This window comes from Pseudochaenichthys georgianus, chromosome 3, assembly GCF_902827115.2.
Source record: "Pseudochaenichthys georgianus chromosome 3, fPseGeo1.2, whole genome shotgun sequence".
NCBI lineage: Eukaryota > Metazoa > Chordata > Actinopteri > Perciformes > Channichthyidae > Pseudochaenichthys > Pseudochaenichthys georgianus.
The window spans coordinates 42,726,283-42,752,623 of NC_047505.1; the positions used below are offsets into that span (position 1 = coordinate 42,726,283).

The 26,341-nt window shown below is 41.3% G+C and overlaps 1 protein-coding gene across 1 annotated transcript in view; it reads right to left on the reverse strand.

Moving 5' to 3' along the window:
• The window catches only part of ush2a (Usher syndrome 2A (autosomal recessive, mild)), a 257,394-nt gene that overhangs the window by 99,285 nt on the left and 131,768 nt on the right, over nucleotides 1–26,341 (reverse strand). Inside the window, exons 46-56 of the mRNA XM_034103486.1 lie at nucleotides 25,633–25,788; nucleotides 22,776–22,923; nucleotides 21,049–21,191; nucleotides 8,456–9,171; nucleotides 7,639–7,808; nucleotides 7,396–7,562; nucleotides 7,127–7,215; nucleotides 3,505–3,839; nucleotides 2,431–2,586; nucleotides 1,582–1,745; nucleotides 1,223–1,432 (exon numbers count right to left, since the gene is read on the reverse strand). Coding sequence (XP_033959377.1) covers nucleotides 1,223–1,432; nucleotides 1,582–1,745; nucleotides 2,431–2,586; nucleotides 3,505–3,839; nucleotides 7,127–7,215; nucleotides 7,396–7,562; nucleotides 7,639–7,808; nucleotides 8,456–9,171; nucleotides 21,049–21,191; nucleotides 22,776–22,923; nucleotides 25,633–25,788 — 2,454 coding nt within the window. The remainder of the gene's footprint in view (nucleotides 1–1,222; nucleotides 1,433–1,581; nucleotides 1,746–2,430; nucleotides 2,587–3,504; nucleotides 3,840–7,126; nucleotides 7,216–7,395; nucleotides 7,563–7,638; nucleotides 7,809–8,455; nucleotides 9,172–21,048; nucleotides 21,192–22,775; nucleotides 22,924–25,632; nucleotides 25,789–26,341) is intronic.

Consider the following 26,341-nt stretch of genomic DNA (forward strand, 5'->3'; position numbering starts at 1 on the left):
AGGGTTGAGCTGCATTAGGTAAAATATATTTGGCCTTTGTCTATGTGTGTGTATGTGTGTGTGTGTGTGTGTGTGTGTGTGTGTGTGTGTGTGTGTGCACTCTTATGGCTGTAAAATAATGAAATTACCTCCAGAGCCCTCTCAGTTAAACGAGCCGTGCTTTGCCTTTAGCACCTAATGATTTTCTAATGTTTTTAATGCACTTTTTATTATACTGCTCAGATTAGAGGGAAGGAGAGAGGCCTCTGACATATGATCATATTGAGAAAGAAATAGAAATGTGAGGGGGGAAAAGAGACAGAGATAGTCAGAAAGAGTGATTGAGAAAAGAAAAGTAGACGGAAAGAAAACAACAGAAAGAGTGCACGGCCTCTGACATATGATTACATCGATTTATTTGAAAGCTAACTCTAAAATGCTGAGAGACTGGAAGTTGGAAAGGGAAATGGAGAGCAAAGTCGTGATGACAGTTGGATAGCCTGTGCAATTCACAGCTAAATATAAAAGCCAACCCTGCCTGAAAAGTGGAATACCAGTAGATTGGAGAACTGATATTCTTTTTCCATATTGTATTTAATACACCCTCCCAAAGCTGCAGATTTTACACTCTGATAAAAAATGTCAGTGGTTAATTATACAAATATTGTCAAGTGATGCAGAGACAACTTAAGCTCTTTTAACAATGTGTTATATTGATGACCCTTTCATAGGTGGAAGACAGAGGGATGTCTATGATTTCACTTGTATTTATTTTTCATAGATTTATTTAAAATATATAAATCATATTACAGATTGAGTGATGTATTGTAATTGTATTGGGTACAGTAATTATGGGCTGCATTACACATGGGAACAGCCATGTTTGCTGTCTTGTTTGACAGGTAAAATACTGCATGTGTGTGTATGTGTGCAGTTTGCAAGCGTTTGTCTGCCTGTGGTGCCAACAAGCATTTTACAACACCTTAAATCTGCCTCACACACACACTTTGTATTGATTTCATGCCTCACTACATGATGTGTTTAACATCTCCTGTGAGGCACAGAGTTGCAGAGAAATGCACATTAACACAGACCCCTCTCTTGGATGTATTGGATTTACGTACTATGTGACACACTCATATATACATAGAGTCTGCGCACAATAACATCCAAGGAAGAAAGCACATTTTAACTGATTTCTAAAATCAATTGTTGGACAAATTTCACACAAACATACACTTACCTCCATCTTCTGTGGTGACGTTTACTGATGCCTTTGTTGTATTATGTGCTCCATTTGACACCTGAATTGACAACACATATGTGGTGCTGGGCCAAAGATCACTTATCACTGTGGAGACGATCTCACGGGGAAAGGTCACATTTTGACTTGACTGTGCAGATGCTATTGTCAGAAAGTATGAATCCACCTCTCCCTGTAGGTCTTGCAAAGCTGAAAAACATATGAAGAGATAAGTGTAAACGAGAAGTTAAACAAACATATATGTTGTTTTTAGTCTCTATTTTCACTTTTTGGCAATTGTCAAGTCAGAAAACAATTTGTTGGGCAGAGTGTGTGTTTCAGAGACAGGGTGATCTTACAGGGTTGTGTCCAGTCGACCTGGACAGCAGTGTGATTGACAGCGTGGGCAGACAGAGATGGAGGGTGGTGGGGAACCCCCGCCATGGTGACAGCCTCAACAATCTCTCCCGAAGAGTAGCCCACGTCATTATGAACCTCTAACTGGTACTGGTAACGGGTGAATCTGTTGACAGACAATATTGGTGTTTTTGATAAGATGGCTACAAGAACTCTTACTTTCCTTGAAAGTTAAAAGCTTCTAATGCTGCTGGAAAATATGTAATAAAATGGTGAACAAATACATATTTTTCTGTCAATCATTCCAAATGAGCTAATAAAGTCACTTTCCTGGTACACCTGAATCCTTTCTGAAGGAATTTAGAGACATACTAGATTTGTTAGTGATGCTCTTTATGTGGAATCATAATTTCAGTCGCATCGACCATAAGAAGTTTCTGTAAATCCTGTTTAAACAGTACAGTGACTTCTTATTAAACAAACATTACATTCTCATAAAGTAATTCCTAGGACATGAATAATAAAACCCTGCAAAGTGAAAAGAGCTGACACGTTCAAAAGTTTGTCAGTTTAATACTGAAATAAAGCACAGTAGAGACACAAACCCAAACAGACTACACCCAGAGCCGTTTAGCAAGCATAGAGGGGAAACAAAATTAGCTTTCACCAAGTGCCAAACTGAGATTAGGGGACGCTGTGTGAAAAACAATTTAATTCTTTGGGATATTTGCTTAATGTATCTTTGAGCGGTATTAAAAGATCGGCATCAGCGGCAGCTCGCCGATCGGCTCTGCACACACGGTTTGCTGCAGCGCCGGCGTTTGCTCTAGAGCTCATTTCAGTAATCTCACCTGCTTAGGCCTTTATCTTGGTAGAACAATTTGGTGCCGGAGTAAACATGGAGCCAGCGATGGAGATCTTCAGAGGGGGGAGGGGACACGGCTGTTACCGTGGGGACCGTGGCGATGGCCAGGGGCTGGTGGGTTTTACGTCTGAGCAACTTGTATCTGAAGGGGAAATTTGAATAAAGGAAAGCACACACACATGGTTGGATGTTTAGGAATGCATTAACACCCAACACATGTTCCCACATGAACCAACATGAGCACACAGACACACACTGTACCCACAAAGCAATAAACATATGCATACACACAAAACACGCTTTAAAACACAATTTTCTACTAACTCTTCTGCTTATCGCTCATTTCTTCCTCTTCTGCTGTTTTTCATCATCTCTATTATTTTGCGTTCACTGTATCTCACCCCTCCCTCCCGACGCCCCTCCCTCTGTTTTTTTTCTTTTCTGCAGGGTTTGTGTTTTCCTCTCCCCACAGTGATGCTAATTTCTGCTGTAATCAGAAGAGAAGGGCTTAATGCCGCCTTTTAACAAACACACTTAGACAAACACACAGAGCTGAGCAGAGCAGAACAGAGAGATGGGCTCATGCATTTTAATGGCCTGCCAGAAAAATGGACCTTTATTTTAGGCCTAATCACCGACAGAGTAGAACAGCGAAGAACAAAACAGACCAGAATGTGCATTAGGACTGAAAAAACACTGATTAAAAAACACACAACACTTAGCTCATTACCAGGGCACTCATGTTAGCAGCTTGTTAAGGTGTACATATCAGCTTGTTTGCTGAAGTTTTTCAACAACAATTGAACATCACCAGGATGTGTCTCTCAAAAACAACATGCTGTAGTGTCTCGGCTACTGGGTTTCTAATTTTGTTCTTTTAACTAATGAATAAAGTTATTGGCTTTTCATAACTACTATCTTTGCATATCAGTGTTTTACCAATATACATTTACTAATAGTGAACAACAATGTTGACATCCATCTAAAGTGATCTCTCGGTGGTCTCATACAATGTAACTGAGCCATCTTTGATATGGATTATGTTTATTATCCATCTTACCTGATGTTAGGTCCATTGGGCCTGCTTGGTGGTTGCCAGGAAATAGCCAGGAAGGACTCACTCACTGCCACCACAGACAGGGGTTCAAGGCCTTCAGGGATTGTGGGTAATGTGGTAGCGGGCATGGGCAGGCTTTCTGTACATCCCCCTACATGTCCACCGCCATTGGAACAAGACAACAAAGTGATACTGTAGTTTGTGTATGGAATAAGGTCCTTTATTGTGATGTTGAGCGCCGAAGCATTGCCACTGTCATGGAAGATGCGGGGTTCTGGGAGGCGGATCTCATAGCCATGGATTTCTCCGTTGGGAATAAGAGGAGGGGACCATGTGACCTGCAATTCAATAAGGATAAGGATGTTGTATTAAAGTTCTTGGTTGTTCATATACAATATCATATTTGGATAATCATGGTTGAAGTGCACAGAAAACCAAAGGTCTAGTTCATCTAATCCTTTCTCACTGTCCTAACATTATCCCAGAAAAGTCATCTCATTGGTCGGCATGCTGAGGATGGCAGAAAGCTTTTATATGGATGAACTACAGGAAGTCATGGCACACTGTGTGTGTGTTTATGTGTGTGCATGTGCAAAGCTTGCAGATGTGCTCATGCAAACCTATTATGTGCATCACAGTGGGAATGCATGTGTGTTCAGTTGAGTGCTAGAAGTACTGTGAAATATTGTGAAAGTAGTGTCCATGCGTGTGTACATTGTCGCCTTGGTATGTGCATTTAAAGAATGGGTGTGTGTGTGTCAAACTCTCTTGTGGGGAAAGATAACCTGACTTTGACTTCAGCAGAAGATTCCTTTCATCAAATTTAAAACTGGGTACACCCATACACACAAACACGCGCACACGCACAAACACTATGCTAAAATAATGAAAACGGCTGGTAATGGAATTGCTGCATGCAAAAACAAAAGCTTGCTGTCGTTGAGCACTGCATCTGATTTGGAAACAGTTCAGTCTGTCAGCATTTCAGAGTGAAGATGAAGGTAACTGGCACGCACACACACACACACACACACACACACACACACACACACACACACACACACACACACACACACACACACACACACACACACACACACACACACACACACACACCACACACACACACACACCACACACACACACACACACACACACACACACACACACACACACACACACACACACACACACACACACACACACAACTCTACATATTTGAATGACAGATATCTATGTGATAAATGTTGTTTTTAACACACATGCCCATACAAACAGTTATACCTTAATTTAAAAATTGCGTTACACACACAAATGTATCCTCAAACACCAAACACACACCTGTGTTCTAACACACGTATGGAGACAAACTGTCATGTACAATAACTGATCAGTTTAGCACTTGTTGAGACTTATGCGTTCAGGTGATTAAGCGGTCAATGTTGATGAGAGTATTATGAATGAACGTCAAGAATAATTATTTCTCATGCAACCTTGATATTCATTTAACAAGTGACGCTGTGAGGTGATACAGGACACACACACGCACACTCAGAGACACACACACACCACCACATATGGGCAGGGTCATGTTGAGTTAGGCAGCTCATTTCCCAAAGTGCGTGTTGGGTGTGCTTTGTGGTGGAAGTCATTTACAGATTGAATAGCTTGATGTAATCTGGAGATGGTGAAGACAGCAGAGACCCGGGGCTGACACAGAGCACTGGGGCTAAGGCCAGTGTGTGTGTGTTTGTGTGTGTGTGTGTGTGTGTTTGTTTATGCGTTTATGTGTATATGAGTGAGTGAGAGAGAGAGAGAGAGAGAGAGAGAGAGAGAGAGAGAGAGAGAGAGAGAGAGAGAGAGAGAGAGAGAGAGAGAGAGAGAGAGAGAGAGAGAGAGAGAGAGAGAGAGAGAGAGAGAGAGAGAGAGAGAGTGATGAAGCAGGTGGTGAGAGAGAAAAGGTTTGTGTGTGTCTTTCTGAATGTAGGCCATTATGTTCAGAAAACCTCAAAAGGCCCTAGGAGTGCCAACCTCTGCAGCTGACAGTAAAATTACAATATCTGTTTTTACATGTATACACTTGTTTAATTCCATATGATGGCAGACTTATATTGTCATCCTGCAAACATACTCTAAGGATCTTTTCTGGTATGGCAGCAGGTCGAGGAAAGTGTAGCTGGTGTTCTCGGGAACAATGACTGATAGAAGGGATGAACTTGAATCTAATGCTGCACTATATAAACTGGAAATAGGGCTTTGGAATGAGTCTTGTTTTAGAATATACTTTTCTGACATTTTTTTTGTTGATGGGTTACAGATCCAAATGGGCAAAATCAAATTAATGGTTTGTATTAAAGGGTATCAATATGCCTTTAGAATAACTAACTAGGTAACTAACTAACTAACTAACTAACTAACTAACTAACTAACTAACTAACTAACTAACTAACTAACTAACTAACTAAGTAACTAACTAGGTAGCTATCAGCAAAGGCATAACTACATTGGCAGAGATAGAATAAGTGAGAAACTTAAATACTCTTAGATGTGACTGAGAAACAATCTTTAAGTCTTTTCTTGTATGCGGACCCCCGTAAGAATAGTTGTTACTGCAATAATAACTTATTAAAGCCCTAAATAAAGAATCAAGAAGAACAAAGAACAAAGAAGAAGCCTTATGTTAAAGTGCTGACCTTTTCAGATACTGTATATGATTTGATACCAAACCTCTGTGCAGTGTCTGCGTTATCCGCCTTTTTATCGCTATGTGTAGTAAAAATACATTTAAAAAAAAGGTAGAAATAGTAAAATAATAAAGTGAATACCCCTATGAGCAAGAAGTGATATCAAAAAGATGCCATTTAGAGAATGAAGGGAGTTACTCAAAAATCCTGTCTGTGTTGTCAAGGTCAATTGGTAACCAGGAAGCAGCCTGCCTGCCTGTCCAATTAGCAACAACCAGGAAGGAACACTTTTCTTCTCGGACCTATGACCCCTAAAGCTGTGCTGCTGCAGAGATGACAGGGGCGGTTCTGAAATGATGACAGGCATTAGCATTTTTCTGCAGTTAGCATTAGTGCAGGGCGATGAGTGCATGTGTGTGTGTGCATATCTGTGTGTGCATGCATACAATATTGTTTCAGTGGCTTTCATTGATGGGCCTTGATGTGGGATTAGCCAGTGGTGGAACTTAACTGTGGCCCCTCCTTCAAAATGGCCGACAGGAAGGAAGCTTCCTCAGACAGGGTCACAGCCCATCCTATTTTCTGAAGGGGACCTTGAGTTGAATGTTTTTCTTTCTCATTAAATCCCAAGAAGGAAAGACAGAGGAATCAAAATGACATTGCTTTGTCTTTTCTACTCTGAGTGGCTGAAGTTGTGTTATATTTTTTCGTTGTATTTTTACTCTAAGACATGTTTTCAATTCTAAAAGCTCAAACAGAGCTCCTGAAACAACAAGTGATATTGTGATTATTAACTATAGCAGCATGGTGGACATGGATTACATTATTTTAGTTCAGCCGATCAAGAATAGATCAAATCTATTGTGGCCATGGCCACCATGCCAAATCCAGGAGGCTTTTAAGAACTGGAGAGAAGTCAGCTTAAAAAAAGGTGCCCATACCTGAAGTGACTGTGGCCCCAAAACCTTCACTCTTGGTGGATTGAGTCCGGCTGGACGAGAAGGTCTGGTGGTGATATTGACCCAGGGCCCTGCAAGAATTTAACAGAATGTGGTTGAAGAGCCTGCTGTGAAACAACAAACGCTGCAGTATTAATCCTCAAGTTTCATGTAAAACTGTACATTTTGTGAAGCTGGCCAAAGGCAATCTAAAAAGCAACTTATGGACATGTTGTTCAGATTTAATTTATAGTCGATTATTATGATCCTACCGGTGGTGTTGCCAGCCTGATTATGGAGCACAAGTCGATACTGGTAGCTGGTCCAGGGACTGAGAGCTGAAGAAGAGTCCAGGAATGACAGTGGTGGAGGGTCCGGTGGGAGATGGCCCACCGTGGAGACTTGTTTGGTCCCAGCAACTCTTCGCTCAATCAGCCACCTATGCCCAGCACAATGTAAAATAAATAAAAAGATCATGCAGGGGTTGAAGCGGTATGTAGGTGATGATATCTCACCGCTCTAATGGTCCATTGTTCGACTCCGGTGCTCCCCAGGACAAAAGAACAGAGGTGGGGGTGTCTGAGTAAAGGTGAGGCGCAGGAACCCCTTCAGGTGGAGCTGGGAGGGTACGAAATTCCTGAGACATCTCAGACACTGAACAACCCACACTGCTGCACGCCTCCACCTGGATGTTGGAGAAATATCTGATGTACTGCAACAGTAAATTGTAATATACATATTACAGTTTTAGTTTTGTACTTATATTGCTAGATGTTTCTTTGCAGTTAATACATCTCCAAATGATAGCACATGATTCATTAAAATTGGGAAACCATCACTGGCATGCTACCATACATATTCGAGTGGAAACAAGGACAATCAAGAGTTCTGTGAATAAGGAAATTCAGTGTCATCTGTGACTGGAAACAAATGACTTCTATAATTAGTATTGTATATTATTCATGTATTGTATAAGTGTTGTGCTTCATTTATTATCTTTGCTTTTTAAATGCTTGTTGTAAAATGCCATTATATAATGTGTTTCTGCTGTATTCATTCTTAAACGTCTTTTATTTTATTTTGTAAAGCACTTTGAATTGTCGCATGCTGAAAGGTGCTATATAAATAAACTTGCCTTGCCTAACATTTATATTATTGAATTTAAATTCACCATAGCATAATAAGAGACGAATACAGACTGACATGTGTTTCATTTTAACATTATAATTGTATTTAAATGTTTTTTTTATAATTGCATAATCTAATGTTAAATATATTACACTGTTCATCTCCTATCGTGTTCTACCTTTGTATATTTCTTATGTATTGTACCTGGAGGCGGTAGGTCTGGTATGGCAGCAGGTCGAGGAAAGTGTAGCTGGTGGTGTTCCCGGGAACAAACACTGACAGACGGGATGAACTTGAATCTAATGCTGCACTATATAAACTGGAAATAGGGCTTTGGAATGAGTCTTGTTTTAGAATATTTTCAGAGCTGGTGGCATTGGGTTCAGGGTGTGAGAGTGAAACACTGGAGCTTTGGTTTTCAGTGGCTGTATTGGTTTGAATTGGGTGGAAGGAGATGAAAGTTGGGCCTTGGCTTGTATTGCTTACACCAGTGGACTCAATTTGGTTTTCCTCTGTGATACCAGGCCTCATGCTAGAGAAAGGGTTAGGGATCAGTTTTGTTCTTGTGCCTTGGATGGTGCTTGAGCTGTTATTACTGCCTGTGTTGATGGTGGACATGGAGACAGGTCTTGAGTCTGGGGTGGTAGGAACGGATGTTGAAATTATGTCATGACTTGGGTTGAGATGTGCAGCCTCAGTGCTGGGCATTAGGCTCTGGTTAAGACCTGATGTGGAGCTGAGGGTCGTGCTGGTGCTGAAGACTGAGCTGGGTTTGAAATCTAAAGAAGAGATGAAGCTCGGGTAAAGGTACAAGGTGTAATTGGTGATCATGCCATTTGGTTGGGAGGGAGGAACCCAGGTTACTATAACACTTCGGGGATGGAGCTCAGAAACAGCTGGAGGGTCCACCGGTCCTGGACCTAGGAGGCAAAGAAAAATAAATGGATAAAGGGACGCCATAAGGAATAGAAAAAAAGACAGGCGATAAATATATTCTTTGTGTTTGCTAATAAGAGATTGAGAGAAAAAATTGAAGGGGGATTTATTCTAAAGCATTATTTGACAAGTAACATCAAGAATGACATCAGAAGGACAAAGAGTGATTTTGCCATCCCTATCCAAGGGATTAACATGGAAACTCTTTCGCTCTCAATTTCTACCCCTGAGCAAACCAAGATTGTATTTATGGATTTATGCTTTACCCGTGACTGTTTGAATGTGAGTCTGTGCATCCTCCAGCAGAGGATTCCGGAGGTGATGTGCAGGTCAGTCATATACTTTTTAAGTTAGATGGAATAATTTTAGATTTTGAGAAGAATTGATGGCAATTGCTTAACTCAGGAAACAAAAATTGGTTGCAAATGTATAAGACATTGTTCTGCAGAAACACAGCTGTGCCTTAAATTCTTATGTTCAGAAGCTGAAGTGATCCTCACTAGTATAAGAGGTAAGACCAACATAGATGTACATCAGAAGCCCAAAGGAACACACACATACAGTAGTCATACGATTTCTACATGTCCATGCACGGATAAGAACCTACACAAGACTAGTCAGTGAGTGATATTTCACTCCACGGTACCTCATTTGAAGGTAATGCCCCTTTCCCCCTCCTCCCCCGGCATTTACATCCCACTGTACTGCTCTATAATGGACACACACAGATGCATGTCGGTATACGTAGACACACACTCTTCCTGACACACACACTCACATGCCCACACCCACAGTGATGCAGTATATCAGTAATGGTGCTGTGTGAAGGGCAAGCAGATCAAGGTGACTGAGCGGACTGAGGGAGCGTGCTGCGTCGCTAAGTGCTACCGCTAACCGCTAACGGCTTTCCCAGATGGCTGTGCGTGTGTGTGTGTGTGTGTGTGTGTGTGTGTGTGTGTGTGTGTGTGTGTGTGTGTGTGTGTGTGTGTGTGTGTGTGTGTGTGTGTGTGTGTGTGTGTGTGTGTGTGTGTGTGTGTGTGTGTGTGTGTGTGTGTGTGTAAGAGAGAGACATAGAGAGGGTGAAACAAGACGAGCGGTTGAGCGTATGCATGCATGATTGTGTGAGAGATAAAGTGTGCGAGGATGTGAATGTGTAAGTCACTAGCGTGCACATGCGGTTGTGGGTGTATTTTGCAACTACAAACTGAAAGGCCGTACTTCATACAGCCTTCGAGGCCAACTAACATTCCGTTTTTGGACCACTCCTAAAAGTTTAAAATGTATCTAAGTATAATGCTTTTAAATAGTCTAAGTTTACTGGTATATTAAGCTGTTTTAAAATGTTCAAAAACTAAAGAAAGTAGATAAACTTTTTTCAAAGTTGAAATCTGTCTGAAAATCTTGTTGGTGGATTTACGGATCCTCATGATTGAAAAGAACACTGTCTTTTAACTGATCACTAAGGAGGCTATGTAACAAAAGACTGTTATGGAGTTTGACCATGTGTGCTAAAACTAACAAACGATTGAGTCAGACACAGAGAGAGGCAAATCAAAAGAAAATCTGAATCAGAGAATCAGAATACCTTTATTAGTCCCACAGAGGGGACATGTACATTGTTACAGCAGAAGAAAAAAAATATTAAAGATATAAAAATTACACAAATATTAAAAGATACAGTACATTAAAATCCCAGCGGTCATGCACACACACAAACACTCACAAACACACACACATTTTTCTATCTCCCACACAAATAAACAGCAGTATAAAAATGAGGATGTGAAGCTTGGCTGATTTTACAGATCACAAAGAGTCCAACCAACAACCCATCTTTTTTTCCATCTACATCTCTCCACCTGTCTGTCTTTTCCTTCTTCTCTTCCTTTCTCTGACCCTTCCCTTTCCCCCACCACCTCTTTCATTTTCTCCTGTCTCTCTCTGTTACTGGTGCTTTGTGTGGCGGTCTCTTTCCCTCTTTCGCTCTCTCCCTTTCTGGTCTCCCAGCTAAATAAACAATGCAGAGAGTTGACCTTTTAGGTTAACAGGTTTTTATGCTAGCTCTACTCAGCACTCACACTGATTCAATTACCACCAAAGGTCCACTGAACCCCACGAATAACCAAGGAGCCCGTCTCTCCGTCCGTCCATGTGCCTATCTGCCGGCCTGTCTGCGCGCCTCACTGCTTTCTGCCCGCTTTGCGACGGCTGAGGAGCCTTTTTACGTGTTTGTCAAATTAATTAGAAATTCAGCCTCCTAATGTTTATCTAACTTTATTTCCTTGTGTCTGTCTGATCAGAATAGGTCTCTTCCAACAGACGTAGAAACACACAGGTAAGAGATCCAAAAAAAGAAGATCGCGGAGGAAAATCCTAAATTGCAGAACCATAATCAAGTCACCTTCATCCAGCCCCCGTCAACCACCCAAAATAACCGCTGTTGTCACCCCTCGATTCCTCCCTCGTTCCTGCTCTCCTCCCCTCCCCCTCTCCATCTAAGTGTTGAGTGTTATTTAGGCTTTACTGGCGCGTGTAAAATTCTGCAATTTGAAGGGCTGTTAAGTTTTTCAATTGAAATTTTCATTTAAGATGCAGGTGATGCTTTTTCCCTTTTTTTATTTTACTGACGCTTTACTGCTCTCTGGATAGAAGGGAACGAGTGTTGAGGGAATGCGTAGAAACCACTCTCTCTCTATGGTTTCCTGACTCCTTAACTCCTTTTCCCCTCTTCCTCTCTGTCCCGCTCAACTCATCCTCCCTTTTCCATTGTCTCCCACTGACTTATTCTCTCCCCCCTTTGTGTTTTGTCTTCATTTCTTATGCCTTTATCTCTTCCTTACCCTCTCCCATTTTCCTCCCTCCACACCTCCCACTGTTACTCCTCCTCTCTCCAGTAAAACACAGTAGCAGAAGGCTAAAACAGGAGTGCGGGGCCGCCAAGCCTTAAATCACATTTATAAGGATTTGGTTAGCATAGTAATAACACAATCAACTGACAAGGGCTTGGAGAGGGGGAGGGAGGAAGGAGTGTGTGTCCATGGGTGTGTGTGTGTGTGTGTGTGTGTGTGTGTGTGTGTGTGTGTGTGTGTGTGTGTGTGTGTGTGTGTGTGTGTGTGTGTGTGTGTGTGTGTGTGTGTGTGTGTGTGTGTGTGGATTCGTCTGCATGTTACGTAGCTTTTTGTACATATTTGTGTGCTTATGTTTGTATGTAAGAGCCTGTTTGGAAGTAAGTGTGTACATCTGTGAGTATCCATGTGACGGGAAAAAGAAGGGTATTATGTTTAGCCCCGCACAGGGCCATGTGTGTGCATGTGTTTGTGGGCATGTGTGTATGTGGGTGACTGGGATTTTGAAGGTGAGTTGAGGCTCCTCGGAGTCATAATGAGGACAAACGCTGAGCTTTGTCAAGATGCTTACGACGCGGTGTCAAAACGTGACAAGTAATACGGCGGGAATTTACATTGCATTTCATATCTTTACTTTTTCTGCAGATTATTTAATATCATGGCTGCTTTAGGAGACGCTGAAGAGGCATTCAGAAAGAGGATGATGCATGACCAAGGTCATGAGCTTGATTTGTATCCATAACATCCTAAGTACATATGAGAAGTACATTAGCCTTTAAGTAACTACGACCATCACAATACCTGAAACATCAATCACTCAAACATATTCAATACCCTTCTCAGACACTGACTACTTTGAGTGATTTACTTAATTCCAGATAACCTTCTGATGTATTTATGTACTCCAGAAAGAAAAGATAAAGTTCACAGTATTATATGGCTTTCAAAATAAAATGTTGAAATATGTTGGTGTGGGTTAGATAGAAGGGAACGTGAGTAAATACATTCTCAAAATATTACGGAAGATATGTGACTGGTGAGGAATTAACACACATGTTTATTTTTATATTGGTTCTTACAGTATATTTAAAAGAGCAATGTGCAGATATAGGTACATACAATGAGAATATAAAACTGTACTTCAAATATTCAAGTTATCTCTTGATACAGTATGCAAAATAGCAATGGGATTGTGTTAACATTACTTCCACATTTCATTGGGAACACTAACTCAATTCTGGGAGAAAAGGTAGGATTATTACTATTTTATTAATACAGTCACTCAATCATTAAATAACAGGGACTCTTTGTGTCCTGTCATTACCTCTACCCTAATTTCTTTTTTCCCCTCTTTCACACGTCTTCTTTCTCATACTTTCTGCTTTAAATTAAATGAAGTAAAACAGTGCTTCTTTAATGTTCTCTCTCACGCACACACACATTATTTATATCTAGACTGCTTGGCTAAGATCATTTTGTCAAAATGGTGCTTTATTCATACTCCCATAACACGAGTCGCACGCACGCACGCACGCACGCACGCACGCACGCACGCACGCACGCACGCACGCACGCACGCACGCACGCACGCACACACACACAGCACAGCACACACACACACACACACACACACACACACACACACACACACACACACACACACACACACACACACACACACACACACACACACACACACACACACACACACACACACACACACTCTTAGATCACTGGGCCTGTGTGAACATGGGAGTAGACAGAGGAAAGGGAGCTGTCCAACACGGCTAGAGTTTATGTTCACAGGAGCCGTCTGTCTGTTCTGCAGCAGCAGGAATTCATAGGGACCAAATTACATTAAAAAGATGGATATAAAACTTTAATGGAATGATAAAAAGGAAAGGAGGAAGCGTGGGTCTCCCTCTTTCTCTGTTCTGTCATTAGCCTTTTTCTTTTCTTCTCTTCTTGTCTTTTCCACAATTCCTCATTTTACCTTTTTGCCCCCTCCATTTCTCTTTTCAGACCATTTTTTCTCTCCATTTCTTATATTGTTTTTTTCTATATTCTCTCCTCGATCTCTCATCACTTCTATCACTTGTAAATTCTTAAGAGCTGGTCCGTCAAATACAAGAGCTAAAACCTGCACTGTCTTTCATGTTTGAGCACAAAGAGTTGGCGAAAGAAGGAAAAAGGAAGAGGTAAGACAAAAGTAGAAAGACAGAGGAAAAAAATAAATAAAATCTAAATCAAAACAGCCATAAAAGCGAGAAGGGATCAAATTAACGAGGTGAACATATACTCAAATCCATATTGTTAATAAAGGTCCATGTCAACAAACCATATATTATTAACAGTTTAGTAACAAAGTGGTCATCTTACAACTACAACAGATCAGGTTTATGGAAACTCCAAAAGGGTACAATTCCTAAGCACCGAATTCCAAAAATGCATATACAGTGGGGCAAAAAAGTATTTAATCAAATCAAGTTTTATTTATATAGCACATTTATAAACGATTTTTGGTCGAGCCAAAGTGCTGTACATAAAATAAAAATAGCCTACAGTGGAGACACTTTACAGCAAATACAACAGCACAGATTGTTCAGAATATTAGTATGAGAAAAACGACACCCTCTATCCTTAGACCCTCTGTCCTTAGACCCTCACATCGTACAAGGAAACACTTCCAGAGAAAACCCACAGTTTAAGGGGAAAAAATGGGAGAAACCTCAGGGAGAGCAACAGAGGAGGGATCCCTCTGTCAGCCACCAATTGTGCAAGTTCTCCCACTTAAAAAGATGAGAGAGGCCTGTAATTTTCATCCTAGGTATACCTCAACTATGAGAGACAAAATGAGAAAAAACAAATCCAGAAAATCACATTGTCTGATTTTTAAAGAATGTATTTGTAAATTATGGTGGAAAATAAGTATTTGGTCAATAACTACAGTTCATCTCAATACTTTGTTATATACCCTTTGTTGGCAATGACAGAGGTCAAACGTTTTCTGTAAGTCTTCACAAGGTTTTCACACACTGTTGCTGGTATTTTGGCCCATTCCTCCAAGCAGATCTCCTCTAGAGCAGTGATGTTTTGGGGCTGTCGCTGGGCAACATGGACTTTCAACTCCCTCCAAAGATTTTCTATGGGGTTGAGATCTGGAGACAGGCTCGGCCACTCCAGGACCTTGAAATGCTTCTTACAAAGCCACTCCTTTGTTGCCCGGGCGGTGTGTTTGGGATCATTGTCATGCTGAAAGACCCAGCCACGTTTCATCTTCAATGCCCTTGCTGGAGGTTGTCACTCAAAATCTCATGATACATGGCCCCATTCATTCTTTCCTTTACACGGATCAGTCGTCCTGGTCCCTTTGCAGAAAAACAGCCCCAAAGCATGATGTTTCCACCCCCATGTTTCACAGTAGGTATGGTGTTCTTTGGATGCAACTCAGCATTCTTTCTCCTCCAAACACGTCTAGTTGAGTTTTTACCAAAAAGTTCTATTTTGGTTTCATCTGACCATATGACATTCTCCCAATCCTCTTCTGGATCATCTAAATCAGAGGTGCCCAGTACGTCGGGGCAATGCTGGTAGACCGCGAGTCATTCATAAAAAAAAAAAAAATCAAGCTCCGTTAAAATAGACAAAACAGGTTTTGATCCCTCCTCCCTTGGCCTCCCTGCCACTTAATTCAGGAGTTTACTTGATTGACAGAAAAAGCAACCTATCGCTTTCCAGTCTGTTAACCCAGAATGCAAAGCGATATAACATCAGTCAAGTGCCGGGAAAACTCAAATTAATGTAAACAAGAGACAAATAACAAAATGAGTGCGGGACCGAGCAAAAAGCTAAAAACATACCACTTCCACCCAGAATGGGAGGAAGAATTTTTTTTTGTGATGTCACATTCAAACGTGATTTGCCTTATATGTAAAGCAAGCGTCGCTCTGCCAAAGAAATGTAACGTGGAGAGGCATTATCGGAGTGTTCACAAGGCATATGACAGCGACTTCCCTATGAGTAGCGAGTTGAGAAAGAGAAAGGTGAGGGAACTTAAGTCACAATTAGCTGGACAGCAGTCACTTTTCGTAAAGCCGACATCCACTGCAAAGGCAGCCACTGAAGCATCTCTACGAGTGAGTCACGCTATAATTAAACACAAAAAATCCTTTCAAGATGGAGAGATGGTGAAAGAAGCCTTCGTAGAAGCAGCAGACGCCTTGTTTCGGGATTACACAAACAAAACAGAAATAATAAACGCTATCAAGGCCGTCCAATTAAAACGGAGCACAGTCACACGTCGCTGTGAAGTCATGGCTGAGGATTTGACCCAGCAACTCAGGAAGGACATAGAAGACTGCGAGTGTTTCTCACTCCAACTAGACGAGTCCACTGACGTGAGCGATACAGCACAATTGTGCGTTTTTATCTGGATGGTGTTCACAGACATGACGGCGAAAGAGGAACTGCTGACAATTCTGCCAATGAAGGAACACACTCGGGGCGAGGACATTTTTCGGACGTTTAAAAACTTTGTTGACAAAACGAAACTCCCCATGTCTAAGTTGAGTTCCATCACAACGGATGGTGCGCCTGCGATGGTGGGCCGGTGTAATGGCTTCATCGCAAAATGCAGAGAGGATGACATATTCCCTGACTTTCTGAATTATCACTGCATTATACACCAGCACTCACTTTGTGCTAAAATGCTGAACATGAAAGAGGTCATGGATGTGTCACTTAAAGTGGCCTGTTCAAGACCTCTTCAAAGACGGCTGTTTCGTGCATATCTGGAGGATGCCGACTGTGTTCACACTGACCTCTTACTACACACCGACGTAAGATGGCTGAGTAGGGGCAATTTTCTCGAGAGATTTTGAGTGCTTCTACCGGAGATAAAGGCATTTCTCCATGGCACCAAGCTCGCGGAGTACGCACGTCTCGATGACGAGGAGTGGCTGTTAGATTTGGCGTTTTTAACAGACATTACACACGTGTTAAATAAGCTGAACTTGGAGCTACAAGGAAAAGACAGAACTGTGGTTGACATGATCAGCTCAGTTAATGCCTTCAAACGAAGACTGCATCTGCTGTGTTCAAAGCTGCAGCGCAAAGATTTGACCAACTTCCAAAACATCGCCTCTGAGCTGGAGAAGCAAGGGAAGGACAGCGCGCTCCTTGACAGTGCGCGCTACACAGAGCAAGTCAATAACATTACATCTGACTTCGAGAAACGCTTCCGAGACTTCGCTTTGCTCGAGCCAATCGCCACATTCATGTGCTATCCATTTAGTGAAGACCATGATATTGATTCGCTGGCCCACAACATCGGAGCAGTGTTTCATCTGAACCCGTCTGCGCTGGAGGATGAGATGTTGTCGCTGCAGGCCGACATCCAGTTGAAGGTGCGTGCCCATGCCGGACAGTTTTGGAACTTATTCAGGGTTGAAAAGTATCCAAACGTCAGAAAATGTGCCACCTCACTGACCTCACTCTTCGGCTCGACTTATTTATGCGAGTCAGCCTTCTCCCAAATGAAGATAGTGAAGTCGAAATACCGTTCCCAATTAACTGATGAACATTTGGAGGCCTGCCTGAGACTAGCCATCAGCAGTTACTGTCCTGATTATGCAACATTGACGGACTCCATTCAGTGCAAGTCATCAGAATATGGTAGGGACCCACCTAAATATATTGAATTGTGTTTTGCAGCATTATATCAGGACCATGGAGAGAGGTTTCTTACCCTGCTTGTTTTTATGTGTTTCTTAACAGGGAAATGAAGGGACAGTCAGCGAGAGAGAGAGAGAGAGAGAGAGAGAGAGAGAGAGAGAGAGAGAGAGAGAGAGAGAGAGAGAGAGAGAGAGAGAGAGAGAGAGAGAGAGAGAGAGAGAGAGTTAACATGCCTATATTGGACCTATGTATATATCATTATAACTTTGAGAGACTGTTCATAGGACCCATTTGAGTCTGGTGTCTAAGTTGAGTGTTCTACTCGTTTATTGTATTCCTTGTACTTATATTTGTGTTTTATGTTTAAGATTTCAGGACATGGAGAGTGGTTTCTTAGCCTGCTTGTTATGTGTTTCTTAACAGAGAGAGAGAGAAATAGAGAGACCTCGGTGAGCTGGTCATTTCAAAAGTAGCCCACTGGCCCAAAAAGTGTGGGCACCCCTGATCTAAATGCTCTCTAGCAAACTTCAGACGGGCCTGGACATGTACTGGCTTAAGCAGGGGGACCCGTCTGGCACTGCAGGATTTGAGTCCCTGGCGGAGTAGTGTGTTACTGATGGTAGCCTTTGTTACTTTGGTCCCAGCTCTCTGCAGGTCATTGACTAGGTCCCCCCGTGTGGTTCTGAGATGTTTGTGATCATTTTGACCCCACGGGGTGAGATCTTGCGTGGAGCCCCAGATCGAGGGAGATTATCAGTGTTGTATGTCTTCCATTTTCTAATAATTGCTCCCACAGTTTTCTTTTCTTCACAAGAAGCTGCTTACCTATTGCAGATTCAGTCTTCCCAGCCTGGTGCAGGTCTACAATTTTGTTTCTGGTGTCCTTTGACAGCTCTTTGGTCTTGGCCATAGTGGAGTTTGGAGTGTGACTGTTTGAGGTTGTGGACAGGTGTCTTTTATACTGATAACGAGTTCAAACAGGTGCCATTAATACAGTTAACAAGTGGAGGACAGAGGAGGCTCTTAAAGAAGAAGTTACAGGTCTGTGAGAGCCAGAAATCGTGTTTGTTTGTAGGTGACCAAATACTTATTTTACCGAGGAATTTACCAATGAATTCATTAAAAATCCTACAATGTGATTTCCTGGATTCTTTCCCCCCATTCTGTCTCTCATTGTTGAAGTGTACCTAGGATGAAAATTACAGGCTTCTCTCATCTTTTTAAGTGGGAGAACTTGCACAATTGGTGGCTGACTAAATACTTTTTTGCCCCACTGTATATCTACCTTACATGTAACTTGAATGAATGTGTGTTTGTTGGTATAACGATAAATGCTATTATACTGAATAAAAAGAGTAAAATGCTTTCTATAGTTAATATTTTTCAAGCATGTGGGACAGAAGATCAGGAGAGGAATGCATCCGTTCCTTTCCTGTCACTGCCACGATGAAGAGAGGGTGGGTTTATGGCGACAAATTACACATCAATGCAAAACCCAATCGGGCCGTACTTAGCTTTCTCCTGTCATGGTTTTAAATCCCTTCTGATTAAAAGCTTCCGCACCTATCATATATTCTCTTATTATGTAAAAATAAATAATCATAATCATAAAAAAGACGCATGTAGTATTATGTACTCTACGTCTATTAAAATGATTGATTTATCAGAATCAGAAACAGATTATGCTTATATATGTCTTATTTTGTAGATTTGTTTAAACTTCTATTCCATATAAACAGAGATGGAAGTTGGCAGCATAAAAGCTAAAGTGTTCGTGTACGTGCTTTAGTGATGAGCCTCGTCTGCATGAAACTTCATGATTATGTGTTATTGCTTGTGAGCATGAGGAGATGTGTGATTGATACGGACGACAAGGCGGTGTGTGTGTATGACACATGTTCTCAGTGTGTCTGTGTATGTGTGTGTGTGAGGGGGCCTGAGAGAGGCAGAGAGAGGGATGGAGGTTTGAACGATGGGGCACAGTGTGAGCGAATGGACACATCTATTACTGTCCACACACACACACACACACACACACACACACACACACACACACACACACACACACACACACACACACACACACACACACACACACACACACACACACACACACACACACACACACACACACACACACACACACACACACACACACACACACACACACACACACACACACACACACACTGAGAGAGGGATGTCGATTCACGCACCTCTCAGTCTCGCATGAAAACTCACAAGCGTACACAACTGCCCAACTTATCTATGATGGTTAAAAACATGAACGAATGTGTTACAAAAGCTCAGTATGTTTGAGAAGGAGTGTGTATGTGTGTGTATCTCTGTGCGTGTTTGCTGCAGGGAAATCAATTCTGAATAGCAATGAGAAAAGCATAGGGCTATAATTGAACGTATCCTAAATGTCTGCAATTGTGTGTCTGCATTTGTGTGTGCATACATCGGTGTTGTGTTCATGTGAATGTGTTTATGTATAGCATACACCGCGCATACATGTGAACATACACATTTATGTGTGTATACATGCACATGTATCCTATGTATGCAAATCTCAGCTGCTTAATGATAATGTATGTGATAATAGCGTGGTACTAATTAATTTATAACTTTGCACTGAGGAGGCTGTTCCAGTGGCTAATATGATTCTATTACAGCAATTAGCCCACAATGACACTGGCTAGGTCACTCACACACAGACACACACCTTAGAGTATGCAAATCTCACTGTCAGCGTGTTTCACTCTAACTTGCTTGTCCCTAAATTTCATTTTTAATAAGTTTGGTCTCTGTCTTTCTTCCTAATTTTCTCTAATTGATTGACCGCCTCCACCAACAGCAAGGAAGTAATACACTTTTATGAGATAAAACCCTGGAGACTTCCAGAGAATAAAAGAGAGCCAGGGCAGAGGCTCTGCTTTTCCAAGGCCATATCTTTAATGTGAAAGCCTATTGTTCAGATCATCACCTAAAATCAGGAGATCTGTTGGAAAACCCGGACTTTAACTTTAACTCAGCACACAAACAGCCAACTGACGGCAGAGGCCAACTAATAACCAGCTGTTGCCAGCCACCTGCCAGCCAGTCACTTGCAAAACTTGGCTGACACAAGCACCCAGGCCGCACAATTCATTGTGAAAAAAACAATGGCAACAGGTACTCTATATAACAGCCGTGCTGAGTGTTTATATGACCACCAACAAGTTAGTTCCTCTTTTTTATAGTTATTTAAAATGTCTGTTGAGCATGTGTGCATTGAAACAAATGCATGCCTCTGAGAATAAGGTTTTTCTTGTGTGCACTTGTGTCTGTAAGTCTACTTACTGTCCTCCGCGGTGCGCAGGGTGGCCCAGGGCCCGACTGTCTGCCCATGAATGTGTGAGACCACCACTCTGAACACGTACTGGGTGAACGGTGAGAGGCCCTCTACGTGGTAGGAAAAGGTGTCTGTTGCGTTTTCCACAAGCCTAAGAGTCAAAGGAGAGAAACATACATTAGCTGAAAAACACGTCTCAATTAATTAGTCGATCAATAATTTATATTATTACTGTCAAGAAAAGGGTTTATTTTTGCGAATCCCTAGCAAGACTTGACACTGATGACAAAAATGTTATTGAAAACACATTTTCACCACTACTTAGCAAAGTGTAGTTTACCATTGCTATGCCCTTTGTCCTGAGCACAAATATTTGTTACTGTCTTCATCTCTACATTTATATTTAAACTTTAACCCTCATGTCTTGTTTTTGCTCTTGAATCCCTAATTATGGAGGTTCAGCGCTGGACAGCTCCCCAGGATGTGTTGGTCAGCTAATGTAATTTCTACAGTTCATGGTTACAATGACATTTGCTAGCCAGACATTTAACACTGCATGTTTTTGTTACACAACATTAAAATATAGAACAGACCTGTACTTTTGCTGATAACATGGAGAAACCCTTTTTTTGGTTTTAGCGAATCATAGTGTACATGCAGTGTGGATTTAAGGGTGGATTGTGAAGGAATTTTGGTCCGAGATGCAAAGGTAGTAAATAGATATGCAATAGATAGCACAGATATGAACAACAAAGTGGTTAATTTCTATTCATTATTGAACGTTTTTTTACCGAAGCTTTTGTGGTAATTCTATATCGTTTTTTTTTTTTAAAGTGGTAAAGACTAATACATCTCAATCATATCACTTTCCACGTATGTTGTTTCTGTTTGGTGTGCTCTAATATGTATTTCTAAATGAATTGTACTTCAGATGTAATGTTATCAAAGTGTCAATGGACAAGTTTCATAAGGAAACTTAACAGTGATTTAATTGGAAACATGTCAAGTATTTGTACAGCTTTTATTATATTAATACCTGAACCCTTATCTATAACCCTACAAAGGAATCTGGGACAAAATAAAAGAATATTGTCATAAATGAGGGACCATTGACCATTTAGCATCAGATGGATAGAAGGGATGAATGAATGAATAAATCAGGGAACAATGAGATTTCCATAGCAGAGGAGGAGGAGGGCATGGCTGTCTGATATATAATACATGTAGCTAGTCATTTATTTATTACCACAGAATGAGAGCCTCCTCTTCTTGGATTAAATTGCAATTTGTTGTCAGGAAGCATGTAATGAATACATATCAGATGCACACCCGCTCTCTCTTTTTATTCTATCACATTTTCTCTACCTCTCTCTGTCTCTCTCTGCCCTGCTCTTTGATTTTCTTGTGTCTTTTTGACTCTACCCCCCGTGTCTCGTGCTCAAATCCTCTCTGTGTTTCTGATGGTCTGTCATGTTGATGTGACATATTCAGATGTGCTGTATAATGTAGCCCTTTATATGTACATGTGTATGCATATGAGTGTGTACACATTTTTTAAGGTGCGTATATATGCGATACATATCTGAGAGTGCTGTGCTGTATGTTATCTGTCATTCTCTTAGTGCCATTTATTATTGCATGCCTCTGTCTCACACCACTGGCATGTGCTGTGGACTACTGTGTCCAAATGTATCCACTTGTTTGGCGTCTAAATACATCTTAATCTCTCTCTCACCTTACACCAGGCCTCTGAGGGGATGTCCTCATTTGCAGGCTGTAACGGAGTGGGCCCGGTGCGTTGGAGTGGGCAGGAGCGGACCAGGAAACATTCAGGCTGGAACTAGTTGCATGGGTCAAACTCGGAGGCGACAACCCATCTGGGGCTTTAAGAGAAAGAGAGAGACGGGATTGTGAAGGAAACAAAGAAACTAGGAACAGGTAATGAAGAAGGGACGGAGGGAAATAAAAGGGGGATGGAGAGATTGAATGAGAACCGTTGAAGTATACAACAAATCCCAAGGAAAGTAGATTATAGAACGTACCACTGTTATATTGACATACTTATCATTGATCATCGGCATCCTACCTGCTCTCCATCTATAAATCTCTCTGCTTTTATCGAAAATGGAAAGAAGCGATGCCAAACAAACAACCGCAAAATAAAATAAAAGTGACTCTAAAGGAAGCTTAAAGTGCCACGAAGAGCAGCCAGATTTAGGCGTGTACAACCACTTCAACATGTCTCTCTCTCTTTTCTACTCTCTCAGATATACACACACACTCACAAACACACACAGCTGTTTGACCCCACTCTCTCAACAGTGCCCCTCTTTTCCAGCTGACACTGATAGCAAAGTGCTAGTGTTGGAAAATCCGTAAAAACATCCTGATTCAGTATGATATCCATGCTCTTATCAGAGACAGAGAAGATGTGAGAAAAGACAGAAAAAGAAAGAGATAAGGACAACAAATAGAAGGAGAAAATTAGAGTGGCTGTAGTGTTGACCGTGGGAAATAAGAGTAGGCCCTCCGATGTATAAAGTGACCCTTCAATCAAACACACACTGTGCCTCCACTACAACAAAACTGATTGCTGAAGACATCTTACTCTGAAGACACGTACACACACATGAAGCGTGTGGATACAGCCTCACAATGCTCTTTGAACAAGTGTTCCATATGATATTACTAGTGGTTCACCAACTTAAATCACAAATCACATTGAGCATCTAAGTGTGTACACAGAAACACACTTTTAAATAAAAACACGACACAAGCACTCTATTTTCCAACAAAGTGTGTGTGCATGTGTGTCTCTCAGTCAGTCTTTGTGCATTTTTGTTTTTGTTAAAAGGCCCACATTCAACAGATGCATTTGTGTATATTTGTGTGCAAGTTGTTGGGTTTAAAGAGTTATTGACCCATCTGTTCAGAGAAGGATAGCTTTGGAAACAGAGACATAGAAACAAAAGTGGCGCAAGACTAGGCTTCATTTGTTGCCTGCATTGTCCAGTATTTTGGGGTTTATAAGTAAGTTCTGTCTTTGTTTACTCTCAGTTTCTCAACAGTGTAATATATATTATATATAACATAGATTGACTGTACTCCTTTAAAGTGCCAGAGTCACTAAGCAACAAGTAGATCTAAAACAGTAGAAATATTTGAGCATTCATACTGATTGATGATTTTTAATAATGTATGTGTATAGGATCTGCTTAATATATACAATTGTACTGCTCTAACAGGATTTCATACATCATTGTATCAATAAGATAGATGTGTAGTTTAAAATAAATTATTAAAAGCCCAGTTTCTACCTTTTTATAATGAGACCCTTTTGTAGATCAGCTAAATTGTCATTCCCTGAGCGTGTGTGTAATTCTTGAAACACACGTTGATTTCTCACTGACACACAGGCGCGTGCACGCACACATACACACACACGCGCAAACAAAACATACATCACAAAGACTCACACAGTTGCTGAGCCTGTGTCTCTCTCATGCGGTGTTAGCAGGTACAATATCAGAGGTGTCACTAATCGTTTTAAACTATGCACTTTTATGTTCACTTCTCTCTCTCTGCTCTCCTCCTCCTCTGCTCTTCTGTCTCCCGCTCCACTATCTTCTCTCTGTTCTTTCATAGAACAAGGACGCATCAAGACAGTTTGCCTTAAAGAAGTCTAAAGAGATGCCAGAGGCACAGAGGTAGAAAGAGAGATTGAAAGAGAGGAAACGTCTGGTATTTAAAATTTATACTTTCTTATGCCTTTGTTTTGAACTTGAACAGTAGAACTTTCCGAAGTCTGTCTTTTGTTGTTCTCTGACTGAGACATGAGTGTGTATTCAACACTGTTGATAACATAACCTTAACTGATCAGATGTGTGTCTATAGGTGTGTGTGTGTGTGTGTTGCTGCATGCTTACCATATCTCCAGAATGCTCTGATCAGCTTTGACATTTATCAGTGTGCTAAATCAGCCTATATTCTACACAATTACAAACACACACACACACACACACACACACACACACACACACACACACACACACACACACACACACACACACACACACACACACACACACACACACACACACACACACACACACACACACACACACACACACACACACACACACACACACACACACACACACACACACACGATGTAATTCTAAAATATGTGTTCGGATCATTAACTAAAGTCACTGTGTCAATGTGTGTGGGAGTGTGGGAGTGTGTGATTGAATACATTTTTCTTTTGCTGCATAGCAAAGATATAAAACTAATCTTTCCAGCTCGTAACAACAGCAATCAAATTTAGATTAATAAGATAAATATGTGACAATGGTTTATGGCTTGTCTGTAGAGTTAGAAACAAAGCTACAGTACAACTATTTAAATCAGATCATACACAATTAGATGGATGACAAAAGGCCTTACATTGGAGGCCATAATCTCACTATTAAACCATTTTCTAAGTATGATTCTGACCAAAAGTCTGCGTACAGAGATCCAGTATGTACAGTAAGGTGTAGTCAGGTGCTGTTCCCCTTTAATGTACAGTGTTTGAGTGTTGGCATTTCTACCTGCTGGGGTTGTAGTAACATTGAGTGGCAGGCTCTCAACACAACCCTGTGTGTTACAACCTCGGATCCAGAAGCTGTAGTTAGTGTACGGCTGTAGATCAGTCACAGACAACCAGCTGCCAGCCACTGTGCTCCCATCCACCACACCATCACCATCTAAGAGAAACCCAGTCACACAAAGAAAGACATGTAAGGTCTTAGTCCAAACACAGTATTTATATCTATTGAGTCGTTAATCTCTGGCACATTTAAATGTTTTCATGGCACATTTATTGATTACAGTCATTACCAGTACAAAGGGTGATTCATAAAAGATACAGTCAACAACACGGGGAAAAGGGAGGAGAATGTGTGAGAGTTCAAGAGAGGGGAATACTGACTGAGATTAACTGAGAGTGATCAAAAGAGAGGGCTCTCTACATTGAGGTTATGCAAGGCAGAAAAGATCTGAAAATTACAATACGTAAGCCTATCCAATATATTTAGATGGACACACACGCACACACACACACGCGCGCGCACACACACACACACACACACACACACACACACACACACACACACACACACACACACACACACACACACACACACACACACACACACACACACACACACACACACACACACACACACACACACACACACACGCATATCAGTTTTGTGTGAACTGATGAAGGCAGTGTGTATCAGAAAATCAAGGGGTTGT